Source organism: Dipteris shenzhenensis, chromosome 2, assembly GCF_047967505.1.
Source record: "Dipteris shenzhenensis isolate YYH24624 ecotype China chromosome 2, Dip_SZ_1.0, whole genome shotgun sequence".
In the NCBI taxonomy this organism is placed as follows: Eukaryota; Viridiplantae; Streptophyta; class Polypodiopsida; order Gleicheniales; family Dipteridaceae; genus Dipteris; species Dipteris shenzhenensis.
Genome location: NC_141597.1, coordinates 31,382,595 through 31,398,965, shown reverse-complemented (window position 1 = coordinate 31,398,965; position 16,371 = coordinate 31,382,595). Strand labels below are relative to the sequence as shown.

Genomic DNA, 16,371 nt, shown 5'->3' with positions numbered 1-16,371 from the left:
CATCCAAAGATTGTGTGGCATCTTCCATACCTCTGTGAAGAAAAATCTGTAGCAATTGAAGCAGCTTTGAGGTTCTCTGTGATCACGGCAAGCTATTTGTTTTCCTACGCCTTAAGGTTGGGCAATCACGAAGCAGTGTGCTGGGGGCAAAATTTAGTTCCAACAGACACAGGATTTGCTGCAATCTTGATCATAGTGGAATGTTGGGAAGCTCTATCAGACACTCTCTTGCTACTTGGATTGTTACTGCAACTCAAGCTACTCCAGAAGAAAACACGAGAAAGAGAAGAAGCAGTAAGCTCATCACAACTGGTGATTACTTTACCTACAGCCTGCGCACCAACGATTCCAAAGTCGTTTGTTAGGGTGAGATGGACGTTTCTTCGGAGCCCTCAGTCCTTGATGGTGAGTTCGAAGCAATCTACGCCGAAAGGTTTCATGTTTGTGGAATTGTTTTTGGCAGTAAGGAGACAATCTGTTGGGGCAACAACATGCATGGGCAAGCGTCACCTCCGAAAGCTTTGAGATTCTCTGTGATCACGGCACGTTGTTCGTTTTCCTGTGACTTAAGGTCAGACGATCATGAAGCAGTGTGCTGGGGGCAAAACAGACACACGATTTGCTACAATCTTGGAATGTTGCAGTCCACGCATGGCAAGAGAAACACCCCCCACGAACCCACATTCTCAATCCTGTAACGGCCTACTTGAATAGCATAACCGAATTTTGAATATTATATTATTTGAACATACAGAACCAACTTGTGAGTTGTGTGCTATGAAAAAGTGCTCAAAGCACAGTGTCCCTGACAGTGCTTTTTTTGACACCTTCCCATGCTAAGACCCATTTTTGTTTTCCTATATTTTAATTTTTCTTACTCTCATAGAAATACTCATATAGAGATAAGAAAGAATGGTATGGCGACGGAAGGGAATAATTGAATTTGAAGAAAAGTGATAAATCAAATTAAAATAGCATGAAAAAGAGAATAAAATATGATAGCCTATATAAGATCTAGGATAATCTAGGTAAGCTAAGAGTTTTTTATGATTAAATAAGAATGATTATGTGCATTGATAAGGATGAGAAGATGTATATCATAAGAAATGCAATTACTTAAAGGGCTTGTATCCTCATAGCTTGCTTAAGTAGATGCCAATCCTAGCTTAATTGTAGATAACAAAGTGATACATATGGTATGCTTCGATAAAGTGTTCTGCTAAAGTGAACTGAATTAGAGAAAATTAAAGAGAAGAAAAAGCATATGCCATTTTTGCTAAGCAAGAGGGAAGGCATGATTGTTCACTGACAAGCTTTTTGCTCTGATAATTTCTTTGCAGAAGTACTTTTATAGATAATGAAAAACAGTTGGTATGTCAAATAACAACTTATATGTATTTTCTAGTAGCTAAAGAAAATACATATTGGATCATTACTAGCTACCAAGTTAAATAAAAAAATTTGACGTGTGATTAGACAATGACGTACATATAGCCTTTTATTGATCACAGAATAGTATATGTCACTTATTGCTACTCACATCAAAAGGAAAAAAGAATTATGCTTTAAATTTGTTATTATTTCTCAATATCATACTAGTATGGGATGGTATAGATATTGAGGAATATGACAAATATAATGCTTGAACCTGTAACAAGATAACATAAGAAATGAATAGATGTGGTATATTACTTTCTCTTGATACCAGATAAGAAAAAAAAATCTTTCATAAGTTTTGAATTGGCTAAATTCATTCTCTCTTAGTTAATGAGAGCTTAAGATCTCTTGAAGAAATGTTTTGACCACGATGATACTTGATGAATATCCAAGAGATTCCTCTTCACATCTGTATTCGTTGACTCGGAAAGTCAAATACACCACTGAGGTCAGTTGCAATCCAAGCAAGAGGGATGTTACGAAATTGTATTTTCAACATTTCTTGCCGTGGAAATTATTTTATTTTAGTCGAGTGTGACTATGGAAAAGTATTCCATAGGAGCAAATTGGATGCGACAGGAGTCCTAGTGGATTCTTTTTTGTGTTTAGTTAGGGACGCCTAATTGCCTATGTTTTTACGAAGCTAGATGGTTAGTATTGTGGGTGATTCCATGTTAATACTAATGTCGCTAGTGTTATTGATATTATTACAATTGATCGCGAGGTGTATATTATATCAAGCGTATAATTGTGTTGGGATTAGTTGTGATGATTCATCAATTGATTGTAACAACTAACACAATTGGCGGCTTGAGTATAGATGATGAGTTGAATAACAAGGAATGGAGATGGTGAAGTTGATCTGGATTGATTGAAGTATCTAATGGCTATCAAAGGCCATGGGCCACATTGTAAAGTAATGAATTTTAAGCTGTGGGCTAATTTATTTTATAAATTGTGGATGAGGGCATATTAAGCCTTGTGATATTTTAAGCTCATGGAGCTATGTTGAGCAATCCCTCTAATTGTGGACAAGGGATGCTTTTGGATGTACTATTATCGGCTCTTTGCTTTCTAAAATTACAATTATAAATACTCTAGATAGAAGCAAGAGCCACCATCTAAGGGGGACAAATTGGACCCCATGGAGTGCCCCTCTCTCTTTCTCCTCTCTCCTACTTTATTCCTTGTTCTTGGTTTCTATGGTTTTGATAAATCATGAGTTTGTGAGCATGTTTGATACTCTATTTTTACTCACAATTAGGCACAAAGAGTGTCTACTCAAATTACAGAGACAAGGGCAAGGTACACAGACAAACTCATCTCAGAGTATGATTATGGAGTTCTTCCAACCATATCACACAGTCCATCAGACCACGAGTGGTCGAGCAGGTAGATTGTGTAAGGTCAATAAGATCTTGGATGGAGGCGGAGGTTAGTGTGTTTAAATTAAAGTGCAGTGTATCGTCGATAGTGCATGGGTGAAGAGCCTGCGTTACTAGATGTACAGATGCTATGAGGAGCCAATCAAACTCCTGCTCTTGTTGGGACTCCATTACTACAAGAATTTGGGCAGCTCTAACTAGAGATCTAGGACCCTCCTCCTATAGCTAGTCAAAAATGTGAGCAGTTGGGCAATGTGTTATACATTTGCCCATTAAGTGGAGTTCCACTTAATTCTTATCCATTGTAGCTTTGTAAGCTTTGATCGATTTTTACGCGTTGGCATGGTATTCCTGACATTGCTACTCCAATTAAGCATTTAGTTTATGTGCAAAAGCCAATTCTGCTTCCACCTATGTCAATTTGGCACCAATTTATGGAGCGAAACTCTTGAGAGCGCTATATACTAGGTTCTTTCATAGTCACTACTAATCCTATAGTTGCCCTAGACTTCAATACAATAGCTTTCCTTGTAGTTAAGAGTGACCTAGCCTTAAAATTGTTTGTTGCCACTAGAATCCACATAACATGTTGCTACTTGTCTCTAATAGTTACCAATACCCAACCTCTATGGGAGCCCTCACTACTCTTTTGTCACCTCTCCCTTGGTTGAGGTAGCAAGTTGAGAATAATGCAGCGCTTGTTTTGCCAATTGAGATGGAATATGCATCGTTCAAACCGAATCATAATTTTGACATCAACTTTACCTCACCTTGCTGATAGGTTCTATAAAAAAACAATCAAAATCTTGTCAAAAACCAAAATTCTGACCACTTAGCGTAAATATAATACCAAAAGTAACTCCTAATTAAGTATTGGAGTAAGCTCTACACCCACCCCCCATTCACAATAACTATCATGGCAACCAAACACCTTGATCTTTTGCATTAGAGGTTATAAAGTATGGTGGGGTCAGAAGTGTCTTCAACCTCTTATCGTCATTCTATCATGTCTAGAGATGCACCTAGAGGTGTCTATAGAGGTTATCCAATATGGTGGGATCAGAAGTGTCTTCCACCTCTCTAATTATCATTCTCTCATATCTAGACCATCTCTAGTACTTTAAACAGGAAATATGAAAGCAAATACATAATTCGCATCACAAAAGACACCCTTGCCATCAATAACTTGAAATTCACAATGCAATGAGGCCATTCTTATGGTGACACACCAGCCTAAAATTCAAGCAAAGGTCAACTACCAGCAACATGAGAGGTTCATCAAATATCAATAAAAAGTCGTTCCAGTGACACATTAGGCATCCACTTTCTAGGCCAGGCTTCACTGAGGTTGCTCATTAGTGATTGGGAAATTTTCTAATCAGAAGTCCTTAATTTACATCCGAAATTCTGAATGTAACATTATAGAAGGCTCCATTGGAAAGCTCAATATAAAACAATGCATTACTGCAGCTGAAGGAAATAATAATTTCTATCCAACAGATCCATAACTACAGCCTGTAAATACCGACTACTGCATGCACTAGAGAAGAGGACCATCACAAAACATTAAGAGAAATGTTTCTCAATGGTCAATTAGAAGCCTTGGACCTTAATTCATATGCCCAGCTTCTAAGGACCGTAAAGATCAGTTCATCATTATGATATGCACAAAGCAAAAAAATCACCAAAAAAATCATTGGAAAAACTTTAGGGCCACATACAAGAGATTCCATTGCCCAATGAATAGCGTTGCACCTCGATCTATGTGAGGAGATTCCGCAACTATACTTCAACCTGCACATTTGTAAATCGTTGCTCCCAAAAACGCAGAAGATTAAACTGCTCCATGAGATTTAACTCTTGCTGTTTGTAGTAAAACATCAGGGGTCCAGAGCGGCAGTGTTGCACAGAAAAGTGCTCTCATGAAATGGAAGATATCTAAAGACGTGGGCCATGCTAGTGTGCTTCTTGCTCATGAGTGAAGGAAATCTGGCATCTAGTCGTAAAGAAGTTTCTTTAATCGTTTGACGGCATCTCCAGCTGTCTTATTGGTAGGTTCCAGAACAAGCGCTTGCCTAAAATCTGTAATCAACAGATCAAATTGAGCGATCAATGCATGGATAGCTTCAACAAGCTAAAAATGACTGCCATGGTCAGTAAGGTGAACATACAAATGGTCTCTATGTCTCACATTCCAAACTGCTCGGCAATTGCACCAGTACTGTCCCTTCTAATTTCTTCCCCCTCCCTATCCCCCTCAAGCACTTGCACCAGTTCTGTCTTTCTAATCTCCCCCTCCTCTCTAAATATTCATCAACCCATTAGCAGTGCTCTACAACAAAGGCTGATCATCAGGTTCAATCAAGAGCGGGGTGACTGCTCACCTTCATCTGCCTCCCTGTAGTATCCCAGAAATTCGCGAGCAGTACCTCTCCTTAAAAATGCTTTCACGTTCTGTTCTCAAAATAAAAAAGATGAGAAGCAGAGCTCAATAATTTTTCATTAAGCGAACATTTTTCTGAAGGAAACGACAATGGACTTCCAAAATGGCTGAATGGTAAAATGCTGCCTTCACTGTTTAATGAACGAAAATCTCAAAAGTGATTCTTAAAAACCTTTTTATCAAGGTTGATGGCCTTGCTACAGTCGGCCTCTGCCTGCTGAAAACTGCAATATTTGTGCAGGAAGAATCTCAGTGAGTCGTCTTGCACTGCATAGCGAGTAAAACGGTTGGAAAAGGAACAAAAATTGTGATCCAGGGGAATATACCTGCACATAGCTAAATATGCTGCAGCTCGATTGTTGTAATAGGTCGCATTTTTACTATCAAACCGTATGGCGTCTGAATAGCAGTCTATAGCTGCTCTAAAGTCTTTATTCTTAAAGGCCACATTGCCCTAAAACAGGAAACAAACTTTAAGAGCACACCCAACAAAAGCTGGCACGCCCAATAAAGGCTGATCTGTACAGGGCAAAAAGATATAAATAATGCTCAACTTTGCTTGAGGAAGGAGTGGAAAAAAAAGGGGTGGGCACAACTAGCCAGTGAACATTCAAGAGTATAACGAAGATAACATTAATATTGTAAAATCCATTTGAAAGACCAAATTATCCAGGGGGGGCTAGCCAATGACCCTCTATCCACCGGGATATCCAGAAAATGCTGGGTTTGTTCCATTTTAAACCCAGAAGTCATACCTTCTCTTTAGCTACTTCTGCAGCCTCAGGTCTTCTATTAGCAGGTGGACCACGATATGTCTCTGCTTCCTTTTGAAGTGTTGCAAAAAGAGTCTTTACAGTATCAAGTAAAAAGCGATCGGCCCCATGTTTGGCAACCAAGGATATAGCTGTCGGACACCCATCATATTTTCCAATAGGTAGACTCACCTGAATCAAGAGACAGGAAGAACCATATGTAATCATGTATTAACTTGAGGAAGCAAACATGAACAGTCCCACTGCCCCCTTCCTCGGAAAAAGTAACTCGAAAGCTTGTATGTCGCACAGTCCACACATACTTGACAACAGCCTGACATGCCAGCCACACTTAGTAGAGTGAAAGCTTTCTCCCGAAAGTCTGCTAGTAAAGACTCTTTTGTCCGCAGTTTTGGAGGAGGACCAGGAGCAGTTGGCATCAATAGGATTGCATCATTCTGCACATTCGCAAAGCCCTATAAATATGCTTGCAATTCATGTTGCCTTCATTTTTATCCTTACAATAAAGTACAACGATATAGTCACTTACATCTAGCTCTCAGGAAAAAACTTTTGAAAGTCAAAATTCTACACCGTTCAACCATGATCCAGTGCAAACCCATCACACTCCAAAAAGCATATTAATCGAACCTTTGTCTAGACTCAAAGAAAAGACTTGTCCTTTGGCTTCTTCAACGTTATCCTTGGCAGCCATTTGAAATGTGGTGGCACAAAATAATGAGGCATCGAGAAGAACTTTGAGCAATCCAAAAGTTATGGCAACAAGTTTCAAGAGGAAAGAGACATCGAGAATAGCTTAGAGAAATCCAAAACTTATGAAATTAAATCTCCAAAGGTTATGAGACAGTCAAAGAACAGAAGGCTGTGAGTGAGCCTATGTGATGGACCACTCCAGGAAACACCCTTGAAGGTACAGACTAAGGGTCCGTTGGTTTAGCTTTAAATCCTTGATCAATGCCATGCCATCTCGGTAGACAGCCCATTTGCCTTCACCTTCACTTCTTTAGCTGCGTTTTTGTGGGTACCTCTGCAATCCACACTTGCGGACCTTTAAAGTTGTTGGACTGTCCAAGAACCTGCGTTCTTTCGGCTCGTCTCGAAATTAAGAGTAGCATGCGCTCCTTTTTGTCCTATCTCAAAGTACAGATCTACCAAATCAAAGCCTGGTAAAGCTTTGCTGAGGTTTTTACATGTCTCTTCCCAAGAATCTTGTATGGTAACCCTCAAATCCTGAGCTTTCTCAAAGCTGTCTATAGGAGAAAGCTCTAATAACATCCAACAACACATATATCTAGATGAATCTAGGAACATGCCCAAACTCATCCTCTAAAACACAACATAGTGCAGCTTCAATCTCATGATAGTCACTCATAAGATTCAAAACCATAAACTCCATCACGCATAGCAGGGACTAGCTACTATAACATCCCCACTGACGTCATCAGCGCCCAACAATGGGTGTAGACCGTAGTATAAACGTATGATCTCACACATACAAATCCACACACCCACATATACTTGAGCATCCATTTATACAAAGTCTTCGTACTGAGTTTCTGTCGGCACTCCGGTGGTGAAGGGCATGATGAAGGCTAGCACTAAAGGAGAAGGCTAATCAAAAAGTAGTCCAAAATCTCTTCATTCAAGCTGATCTCTCAATCGAGAAGATAGGAAGCAAGTGGAAGGAAGAGGGGAGCTGAGAGGCACACGCAGCCATTATATCAACTACTCCCAAAATTTCAAGACCAAGCATAGCCTTTCGAGTGAACTAGAGACGATGCGTGAATAGCGTCAACTAGTATGCCAGAAGAAGCAACCCTTTGTCCGTTGGAAAGAGGAGTTAATAAACATCTTGTTTAGCAACAACTCCAAGCACACTTGGTGGAAGTTCCTTGAGCGTCGATCTCTGTCATCTCTCACAGACACCTAGATCTGACACACCTATGCATGGACACTGTATGCCACCAGCCCGCCCCTCAACCCTCACACTCACCTCATCCTACCTCCTACACTCTTTTCACCACAAGCGTTGTCAAGGACGTAGCACTGAAGCTCTATAATGGCCGAGCGAAAGATCATGAGGGATTATGTACTGAGTTGATTGCATAAGGGATAAATATTCCAGCCCCAATCTTAGCAAAGCTCTTCAATGATGCATCATGTCTTGGCTTACACAAGACAACTGCTTCCGTACAAGATATGGCCACTACAAGTTTCTCGTATTGCCTTTTGGATTGACCAATGCTCCCGCTACCTTCCAACTAATGATGAACGATTTGTTCCAAGGTTATTTGGGCAAATTCGTTGTCGTGTTCTTAGATGACATCTTGGTATATAGCCGATCGCTAGAGGATCACAAGAAACCTCTGAGCTGCGTGGTATTTTGTGGCTACGGCCACTCCTTAATGCATTTCGCCTGAGCTGGGTCTACCCTGATTCCGTGCCTGCTTACAGCATGACCAAGATATTCAACCTCCTCTGCCATAAATGTGCACTTGCTGGCCTTGGCATAAAGCTGATGCATCCTCAAGATTTCTAGCACTTGTCGGACATGGTCAATGTGTTCCTGTGCATCCTTACTATAAATGAGAATGTCATCGAAAAATACCAGCACACATTTGAAAAGAAGGTGGTGTAAGATCTTGTTCATGAGTGCCTGGAAGGTGGCTGGTGCATTAGTCAAACCAAATTAATCAAAGCTTTCACTAAATAAAAAAATGTGTGTGTGTGTGTGTATGTGTACTATCTATCTATCTATCAATCTATCTATAACACACACACACACACACACACATTAAGGTAGATAGATAGATATGTTAGAAACATGGTGAAGGGGGAGAGAGAGAGAGAGAGAGCGAGTTAGGGTGTGAGGAGATAATGCTCAAATGAACACATGACGAAGGCTTTCATTCATTCATCAAGTGTACCAAGACAAGTGAAGTACACTCCTTCATGTATGTGCCTTGGAGAGGGTAGTTAGTCAACATCCGACCACCACGGTTCAGATGTATGGGACACATTGAAGGAGCCCAAACATGAGCATGTCAGTTGGAAACTACTAACCTTGTGCCAACCTTCTGCCAACAACTCTGCAATACACTCCTTGCTCCCAGTGAGCTGATTGTACCACTCCCAAAGGAGACCACCTCCAACTAGAAGGTTCCTATAGTATGATAACATCCTATCTAAGCCCGCAGCAACGGGGTATACAGCCTTCAACGATACTGAGTTGATCAAAATGAAAGGGCAAGTGGCCAATCATGATGTCATTGTGTTGTTTGACTCAGCGTCAACTCACAATGTGATTAACTCCAAGCTCGTGAAGAGGCTGAAATTAAAGACAAGTCCATCTGACTATGCGTACACAGTCAGGATGGCAGACGGAAGTTCAACTGAAGTATGGGACCAAAGGGTTACCCAGTTGGAGCTTCGGATTCAGGACTATACTGAGAAGCTTGATTTTGAAATGACCAAGCTTGCTCATGCAGATATAGCCCTGGGAATGGCGTGGCATTCTAGGAAGAATCCAGCCATTGATTGGAAAAAGCACGTATATCAATTCAAGATGAATGATGTGCTTTATGTCTTGCGAGGTGAAAAAGATATACCTCAGGGACCGTTGGTTTCCGTGATGGAAATCAGAAAGGCTCAAGTAGAGTTTTTGTACCTTTGCACCGCATCGGTAGAGTCGGTGAATGATTCTTCGACTAGCACTGATGTTACGCAAAGTGATGAGATCGCCAAGCTGGCTAATCTTATAACAGAGTGCTTTCGCTTAAGATACAGTTGCCTAAAGCCTGGTTCACGTAGATAGCCATTTGTAGGTGCCAGAATTTTAAGCTCTGATACCAATGCAGTGAAGGTGAATGGGGAAGTGAGAGAAAGCCACGGAAGGCAGGGGGAGATAGGGAAGGAATAGGGGAGGGAAGTAGAGAGAACAAGACTGGAAGTACACAAGTGATGAAGGAAGCAAGGAGAAGTCAAATCAATAGCGCCTTACAATCCTTTTGGGTTGACTTATATAGTCCCCCACAGTTCCCACATTTCCCTTACTATTCTCCCATCTATTTCCCCCTTAAAATCCATCTTTTTCCCACCTTCATTACACGGCAAATGCGGAGGATGGTGGCAAAATAGTGGTGGTAATCATAGAGGTCCAGACTATGGTGAGCGGCATGGGCTTCGGGTGGGCCCCTTTCTTCTGGGCCGCGGTGCTGTCCACTGTCAAACCGCTCCGATTGCTGCGTTTGTTAAAGTCCTCCAAGTTGAGTTGCTTTTGTGTTTTCCCCTTGTCACCGTTCCCCTTCCCCATCTCCTCGTGTATGTAAATTTGGACCAAAGGGTCTCCCGCCTTGTCCCCTGTTCTCATCCCCCTTTGTCCTTCATTATGGGGGAGAGAAGGCAACGGGCAGAGGGGCTGCAGGCGGGGAGGCAACACTGGGCGAAGGAGCTCCAAGCGGGGGAGGGGTTGCAAGAGGGCGGAGCTGCATGCGGGTGGGGGGAGCGGGCGGGAGAGGCAGCTGTAGGGAGGCTAGGCGGGTAGTGAGGAAGCTGTAAGCGGCAAGGCTAGGCATGTAGGGAGGGAGGCTAGGCGGGTAGGGAGGGGGGCTAGGCAAGTAGCGAGCGGGTGAGGCGGGGCAGCGAGCGGGTGAGGGCAGAGCAGGTGAGGGCGGAGCCGGAGGGGCAGAGCGGAGGGTAGAGTGGGAGGAGCAGAGCGCGGGAGCAGAGCGGAGGGGCAGAGCGAGAGAGGGAGGCGAGGGAGCAGGGTGGAGGGGCAGAGCGGGAGGGCAGCACGGGAGAGGCAGAGCAGAGGGCAGAGCGGAGGGCAAAGCGTGAGAGGGAGGCAAGGGAGCAAGCCGGAGGGGCAGAGAGCGGAGGGGAGAGAGAGAGAGAGAGCTACGCTGATTTACAAAGGGCTAGTGTGGATTGTAATGAGCTATGAGCTCCTTTGTAATGGAATTCACGTATGAATGCTTGTAAGTAGCCTGTGTGCTGAATTGTACTTTGTAATCAGAATTCTCTCTTTTTTTTGCAGAATTCTCTCTTATAATAAAGTCCTTCGAGGGGGTCCAGCCCGACATGTTGTCCTGGGCCCTAATAGCCATATCACCTATAGAATGGGAAAGTAATCACTCCATATTTAATCATATCAGATATGTTTGAGTCAATGTGGGGCATTCGTACGATAGTCGATATAGCATACTTAGGAGGTTGTCGTTTTATCATAGATATCGACTTCCAAACCTAAAGAGGATTGAGTAATGCTAAGATCCAAGAACCTACGATAGCTTCCACAAGCTGTAGCCTGTACAATTAAGTTCGCAAAACTTTGGAGGATAAATTCCCCCACCAAAAGAGTTTGGATCTTTGTACATAAAATCTTTAAAGTTTGGAATGTCCAGGACTAATAAGTCATCTATGAATCTCCTAACGTAACTAAATCGTTACATAAACTCAAATTCACACTTGAAAATGTAGAAGTTTGCTAAGAAAACAGCACAATTAGTGCCCAATTGTTGGAGATAAGTGCACACTAAGTACTATTTCCTGGTCTACATTTGTCTAAGTCTAAGTCTAAGTCTAGTCTTTATGTCTTGAGTGTGTGCCATGTGGCACTTCTACAATTATCCCATAAGCACTCTTGCTTTATGTCTTGTACTTTGGCCCATATATTCAATGGGTCACATCATTGTAATCTATCAGTCTAGCTTGTGTCTTGTCTACACTCTTCTCAAGGTATTTCTTATTTTTCAGTCTTGTCATCTCATTTCTAGTTTCTAGTTCTAGTTCTTTCTTCCATATTCCAACATGGTATCAGAGCATGTAGATCCCCTCTCCTCTCCTCTCACTCTGCTGTAGCCATAGCTTCGTCTTCTCCTTTCAGTTTACCTCTCCCTCCGGCATCTCTCTCTTCAGCCTCTCGTGGCACCTCTACCTCTGCACCGCCCTCTTCTACACTTCTGCTGGCCGCCCCTTCTCCGAGATCTGCCCTCTTTCTGCCCCGCCATTGCGCTCAGATCTGCCCTTTTCCTGCCCCGCCATTGCGCTCAGATCTGCGTGTTCGCCTGCTCCAAGTCTCTGCGCCAGATCTGCTGTAGCGCCAGATCTGTGTAAATCTGCCATCCGTACTCTGCGCCGTCGTCCGTACTCTGCTCGCCGTCGTCCGTACAGCTGTCCGTACAGTCCGTACGACTGTACGGAATCCGTACCTGCAAAGGCTGACGACTTCTCCTGCTCCATCTTCACGGAGATTTACATCCTTTTTACACTTCTATTTCTGCCCGGGATTAAGGTACTGAGCTTTTGCCTCTTTCAGTTTGCTGAACAGTCTCTCCTTTTTTTGCTGGTTCCTCCTACTTCGATAGGCTGTCATATGCTATGGCCTTGACAAAGTGGTGAGAGAACCGGCTTCTGGGATCTCTTCCTCTCATTTATTTCTGCAAAATTGTAAGGGAATAGACACTACCCTTGCATCCTAGCAAGAGGTAAGACCTTCCTACATGGCATCTTCCTCTCATTCTCTCATATCTATCGACAAATTCAATGGGTCCAACTTTCATACTTGGCAGATCAAAATCAAGTGCCATCTATGAAAGAAGGTCTTTGGGACATTGTTCACCGTGATGCTCCCGAAGGTCCATCTGAGCAAGTTGTTGCTGCCAAGAATGACAAAGCCTATGCTATCATATTGCTCGGCCTTGGAGATGATTACATTCATCACATCTCCGACATACAGTCTGCTCCTCAAGCATGGATCACTCTGGATACTCTTTTTGAAGCCCGATCTAAAAACTCTAAGATTGCACTTATGATCTCATTCTTTGATCTACATATGCAGGAAGGAGCTACTATAGCCTCTCATGTCAATTATCTTCGCAGTCTTATGGTTCAGCTTGCGTCAGTCAAGTCTCCCATCTCCGAAGATATTGCTATTGCTGTGCTTCTCAAAAGCTTACCTAACTCCTATGATACTCTTGTCACTACCTTCAAGTATCATAATAATCCTTCTCTTGAGGGTATCATCAATGCTCTCCAAGAGGAAGAAAGAACTCAACAACGAAAGGTAACTGACACTGCATTTTTAGCAAAGAAAGGAAGTTCTAAGGTAAGAAAGCCTTGCACCCATTGTGGCAAAACTAATCATGTGGAGAAGGACTGTTTCAAGGCTCATCCATGCACCATTTGTGGCCATGATAATCACCGGGAGAAGGACTGCTACTCCAAAACCTCTACATCAGTTCCCGCAACTACCTCAGCCCATGTTGCTGCAACATATCCATCAGCTGATCCTACTGTTCCTTCCTCACATGATGAGAAGTGGGCTTTCTGATTACTTCTATGTTTTGTCTACCACCTTGACCACCGATGATGTAGGTCAAGGGGTTCTAGTGTCTTGGTCTTTCTATTTGTCTATAGTCAGTCTTCTGTCTATCTAGTCTTGTCTGTCTGTCTATTTGTCTATCAATCTGATTGTGTTTTAGATCCATCTAGTCCTTACCCTTGTGGACCCATATGAGGATATCACTTGAGGAGGGGTATCTCAGGATCATTTGTCTATCATGTTTTCTATCTCTCAGTCTATCAAGTCTGTCTTCTAGTCTTGTCTTTGTCTTACTCCTAGTGTCCACTTAAGGAGGGTGTTGGAGATAAGTGCACACTAAGTACTATTTCCTGGTCTACATTTGTCTAAGTCTAAGTCTAAGTCTAGTCTTTATGTCTTGAGTGTGTGCCATGTGGCACTTCTACAATTATCCCATAAGCACTCTTGCTTTATGTCTTGTACTTTGGCCCATATATTCAATGGGTCACATCATTGTAATCTATCAGTCTAGCTTGTGTCTTGTCTACACTCTTCTCAAGGTATTTCTTATTTTTCAGTCTTGTCATCTCATTTCTAGTTTCTAGTTCTAGTTCTTTCTTCCATATTCCAACACCAATCGGAATACCAATGCTTTGTTGAAATAAAGAGTCTCCTAGAGTTATGAACAAATCACCTAGAAGAAAGTCTAGGACAGCTGCGATGTGTTGTGAGACACTGAGATTGGGGAGGCACGGCACCTTGTGAGGCAGTAGGGGAGCAGAGAGTGTGTCACGGGGGCGTGAAATTCTAAGTACTTTAATGTACTACAAGACCGTGACAACTTTGGTTTTAAAAGTCCACGCGTGGGCTTAATAATGTGTAATTAAACGCGGCATGATGCCTAGCACATAAGCGTAATTAATCCCTAGGCCCAAAGGCATTCCAAGGAATTAAAAGAGTGGTTGTTGGGAAATGATGATGTGGCATTTTTAATGGGCCCCCTAGAGGGCCATGTACCTTCAGTGGCCCCCCTAGAGTTCCAGGTGGCTCTAGTGCCTTCTACATGCTCCTTTGCCATTCTTGGACCTTCCTGGGCCTTCTAAACTTCACATGTGTGGTTTTCTCTCTCATCTTCTCCCTTTGTTGAGATTTTGGACTGGTTTTTCAGCCTCCTTCAGCTGAATTCCGTTTTTCTTCATAACTCCTCACCCGTTTGGATTCCTCAACTTCCGTTTGGATTCCTCAACTTCCGTTTGGCCCGATGGCTTCCCCTCTGCCTCCCCTTCGTAGTGATATGCTTTTCCCTCCGTGCATTTGGTAGAACGGGGAGAGCTGAGCACTTCTTTTGCTGGTCGAATTTGCAAAAGTGGCTTTTTCTGGACCTTTTTTCTTCTACCTCCTGGGCCTCTCCTCTTGCAAAGCTACAGCTTTCTGTTGAATTTCGAGTGGTCCGACGCGCTAATTGACTGGTTTTTCTCAGTTTTGGAGGACTTTCCGGCGATGAAACTTCTCCAAAACCTTCTCAATGCATTCCTCTCTGAAGCACGCTTCTTTTGAGCCCAAAAACTCCCACTTCTTCGCGACAGAAGTGCTTCTTTTCGCATTTTTCAGTGGAATTCTTGCTGGTCGGCTCTTGTAAATGCTCTTTCTTCATGCCTTTGCACTCCTCTTTGGCTGAGAATGCGATTGGGCATTGGCTACTATGTCCTCTTGGCGATTGAGGACTTGGTTTGAGTTTTCAAGGCTTGGTGAGTTGTGATTTTGCTACTGCAATTTCTTTTTGCCATAAGCTATTGGTTGGCCTCGTGTGCCGCCTCTTTCTTGGCTCACAGGTGCCCAGGCAGTGCTACATGAGTCATTCTTTGGTTGGGTACTTTGCTGATTTTATTTTGGAGCTTTGAAAAGCTTTGTGAATGCCATCTGGAAACCACTCAAAGAGAATGCAGCTGGGGTGCAGTGTGATTGCATCTGGACAGCCAATGGAATTGCACTCGGAAAAGAGAATGCCTTTGGGTTGAGCCGATGGGTTAAGTGCACTTATGTGATGGTGTTCTATGCTTGAAAGCCTTGCGAAGGCTTAGTGAATTGGGGCTGCATGCTCAGTTGCAGGGAAGGTCTCCCAGATGCAACTTGTAATCATTTCACTGTGAAATATAAAGAAATACCGAAAGGGGCGCCACGGTGTTTGGGGCCAATCGGGTGCACTTGTCTATGTCTGTTGAGCAAGGGCATTCTAGCCTCCATCCCTTTTTCAGTGGTTTTGTTTGTGAACAAATGGGTAAATGCCAAATGGTGATCATGCAATGGTTAATGGTTGTGATATATGCTTTGTGAGCTGTAAATAAGTGCTGAAGTGATTAAAGGTTTAGTTCCACTGCCCTCTGAGTGATTAGAGGCCGGTTTCATTGGTTCCATTGCCGGGACACCACACACTCTTTCTCAAGAGGTGGGCCTCAGTAGTTTGGTGGAAGGATATCTTTGCTGCACTTTTTGACAGCTGAATATTACAACCATAAACATGGTAAGTACCCATGAGCAAGAGAGCTCCACAACTCCTCAAAGGAGAAGGCAGGAAAGCCTTAATGATCCAGCTAGTGTACAGCTGCAGGGAGCACAACAAATGCCTTTTGAGCAGGCCACACATGAAGCTACAACTGAGCTCAACGGTGATACTAGTTCTAGCAGTGAGTCAGATGATGCTACTATGTTGAATGCACAGCTTGCAAGTGCAGTGACTGCTTTGACTCAGCTGGCTCAAAATTTGGCTCAGATTGTGCAAACAAATGCCAAGAAGAAGAAGAAATCAAGAAAGCACAAGCACGGAAAGAGTGAGTACACACATGCATCAGCTTCTCATGGCGGACCGCACACTCATGCATCAATTTCCCATGAGGGACAGCCATCAAAAATGACTCAAAAAGTGACTTCCAAGAGAGAGGAATCGCCCAAAAGAGCACTTGAGAAAGAGGTACAAAAAGTACATCAAGTGCAACAGTATGAGCAGCCAGCACAAGGCCTTGGTTTGGGTATTTC

General features: G+C 42.9%; 1 protein-coding gene across 1 annotated transcript in view; it reads right to left on the bottom strand.

The window, feature by feature from the left end:
- Positions 1-4,367: 4,367 nt before the first annotated feature.
- The window catches only part of LOC147904619 (translocon at the outer membrane of chloroplasts 64-like), a 46,992-nt gene continuing 34,988 nt past the window's right edge, over positions 4,368-16,371 (bottom strand). The window contains exons 8-13 of the mRNA XM_087387603.1: positions 6,341-6,475; positions 6,021-6,209; positions 5,592-5,719; positions 5,438-5,489; positions 5,207-5,276; positions 4,368-4,904 (exon numbers count right to left, since the gene is read on the bottom strand). Coding sequence (XP_087243729.1) covers positions 4,819-4,904; positions 5,207-5,276; positions 5,438-5,489; positions 5,592-5,719; positions 6,021-6,209; positions 6,341-6,475 — 660 coding nt within the window. The 3' untranslated portion in view covers positions 4,368-4,818. The remainder of the gene's footprint in view (positions 4,905-5,206; positions 5,277-5,437; positions 5,490-5,591; positions 5,720-6,020; positions 6,210-6,340; positions 6,476-16,371) is intronic.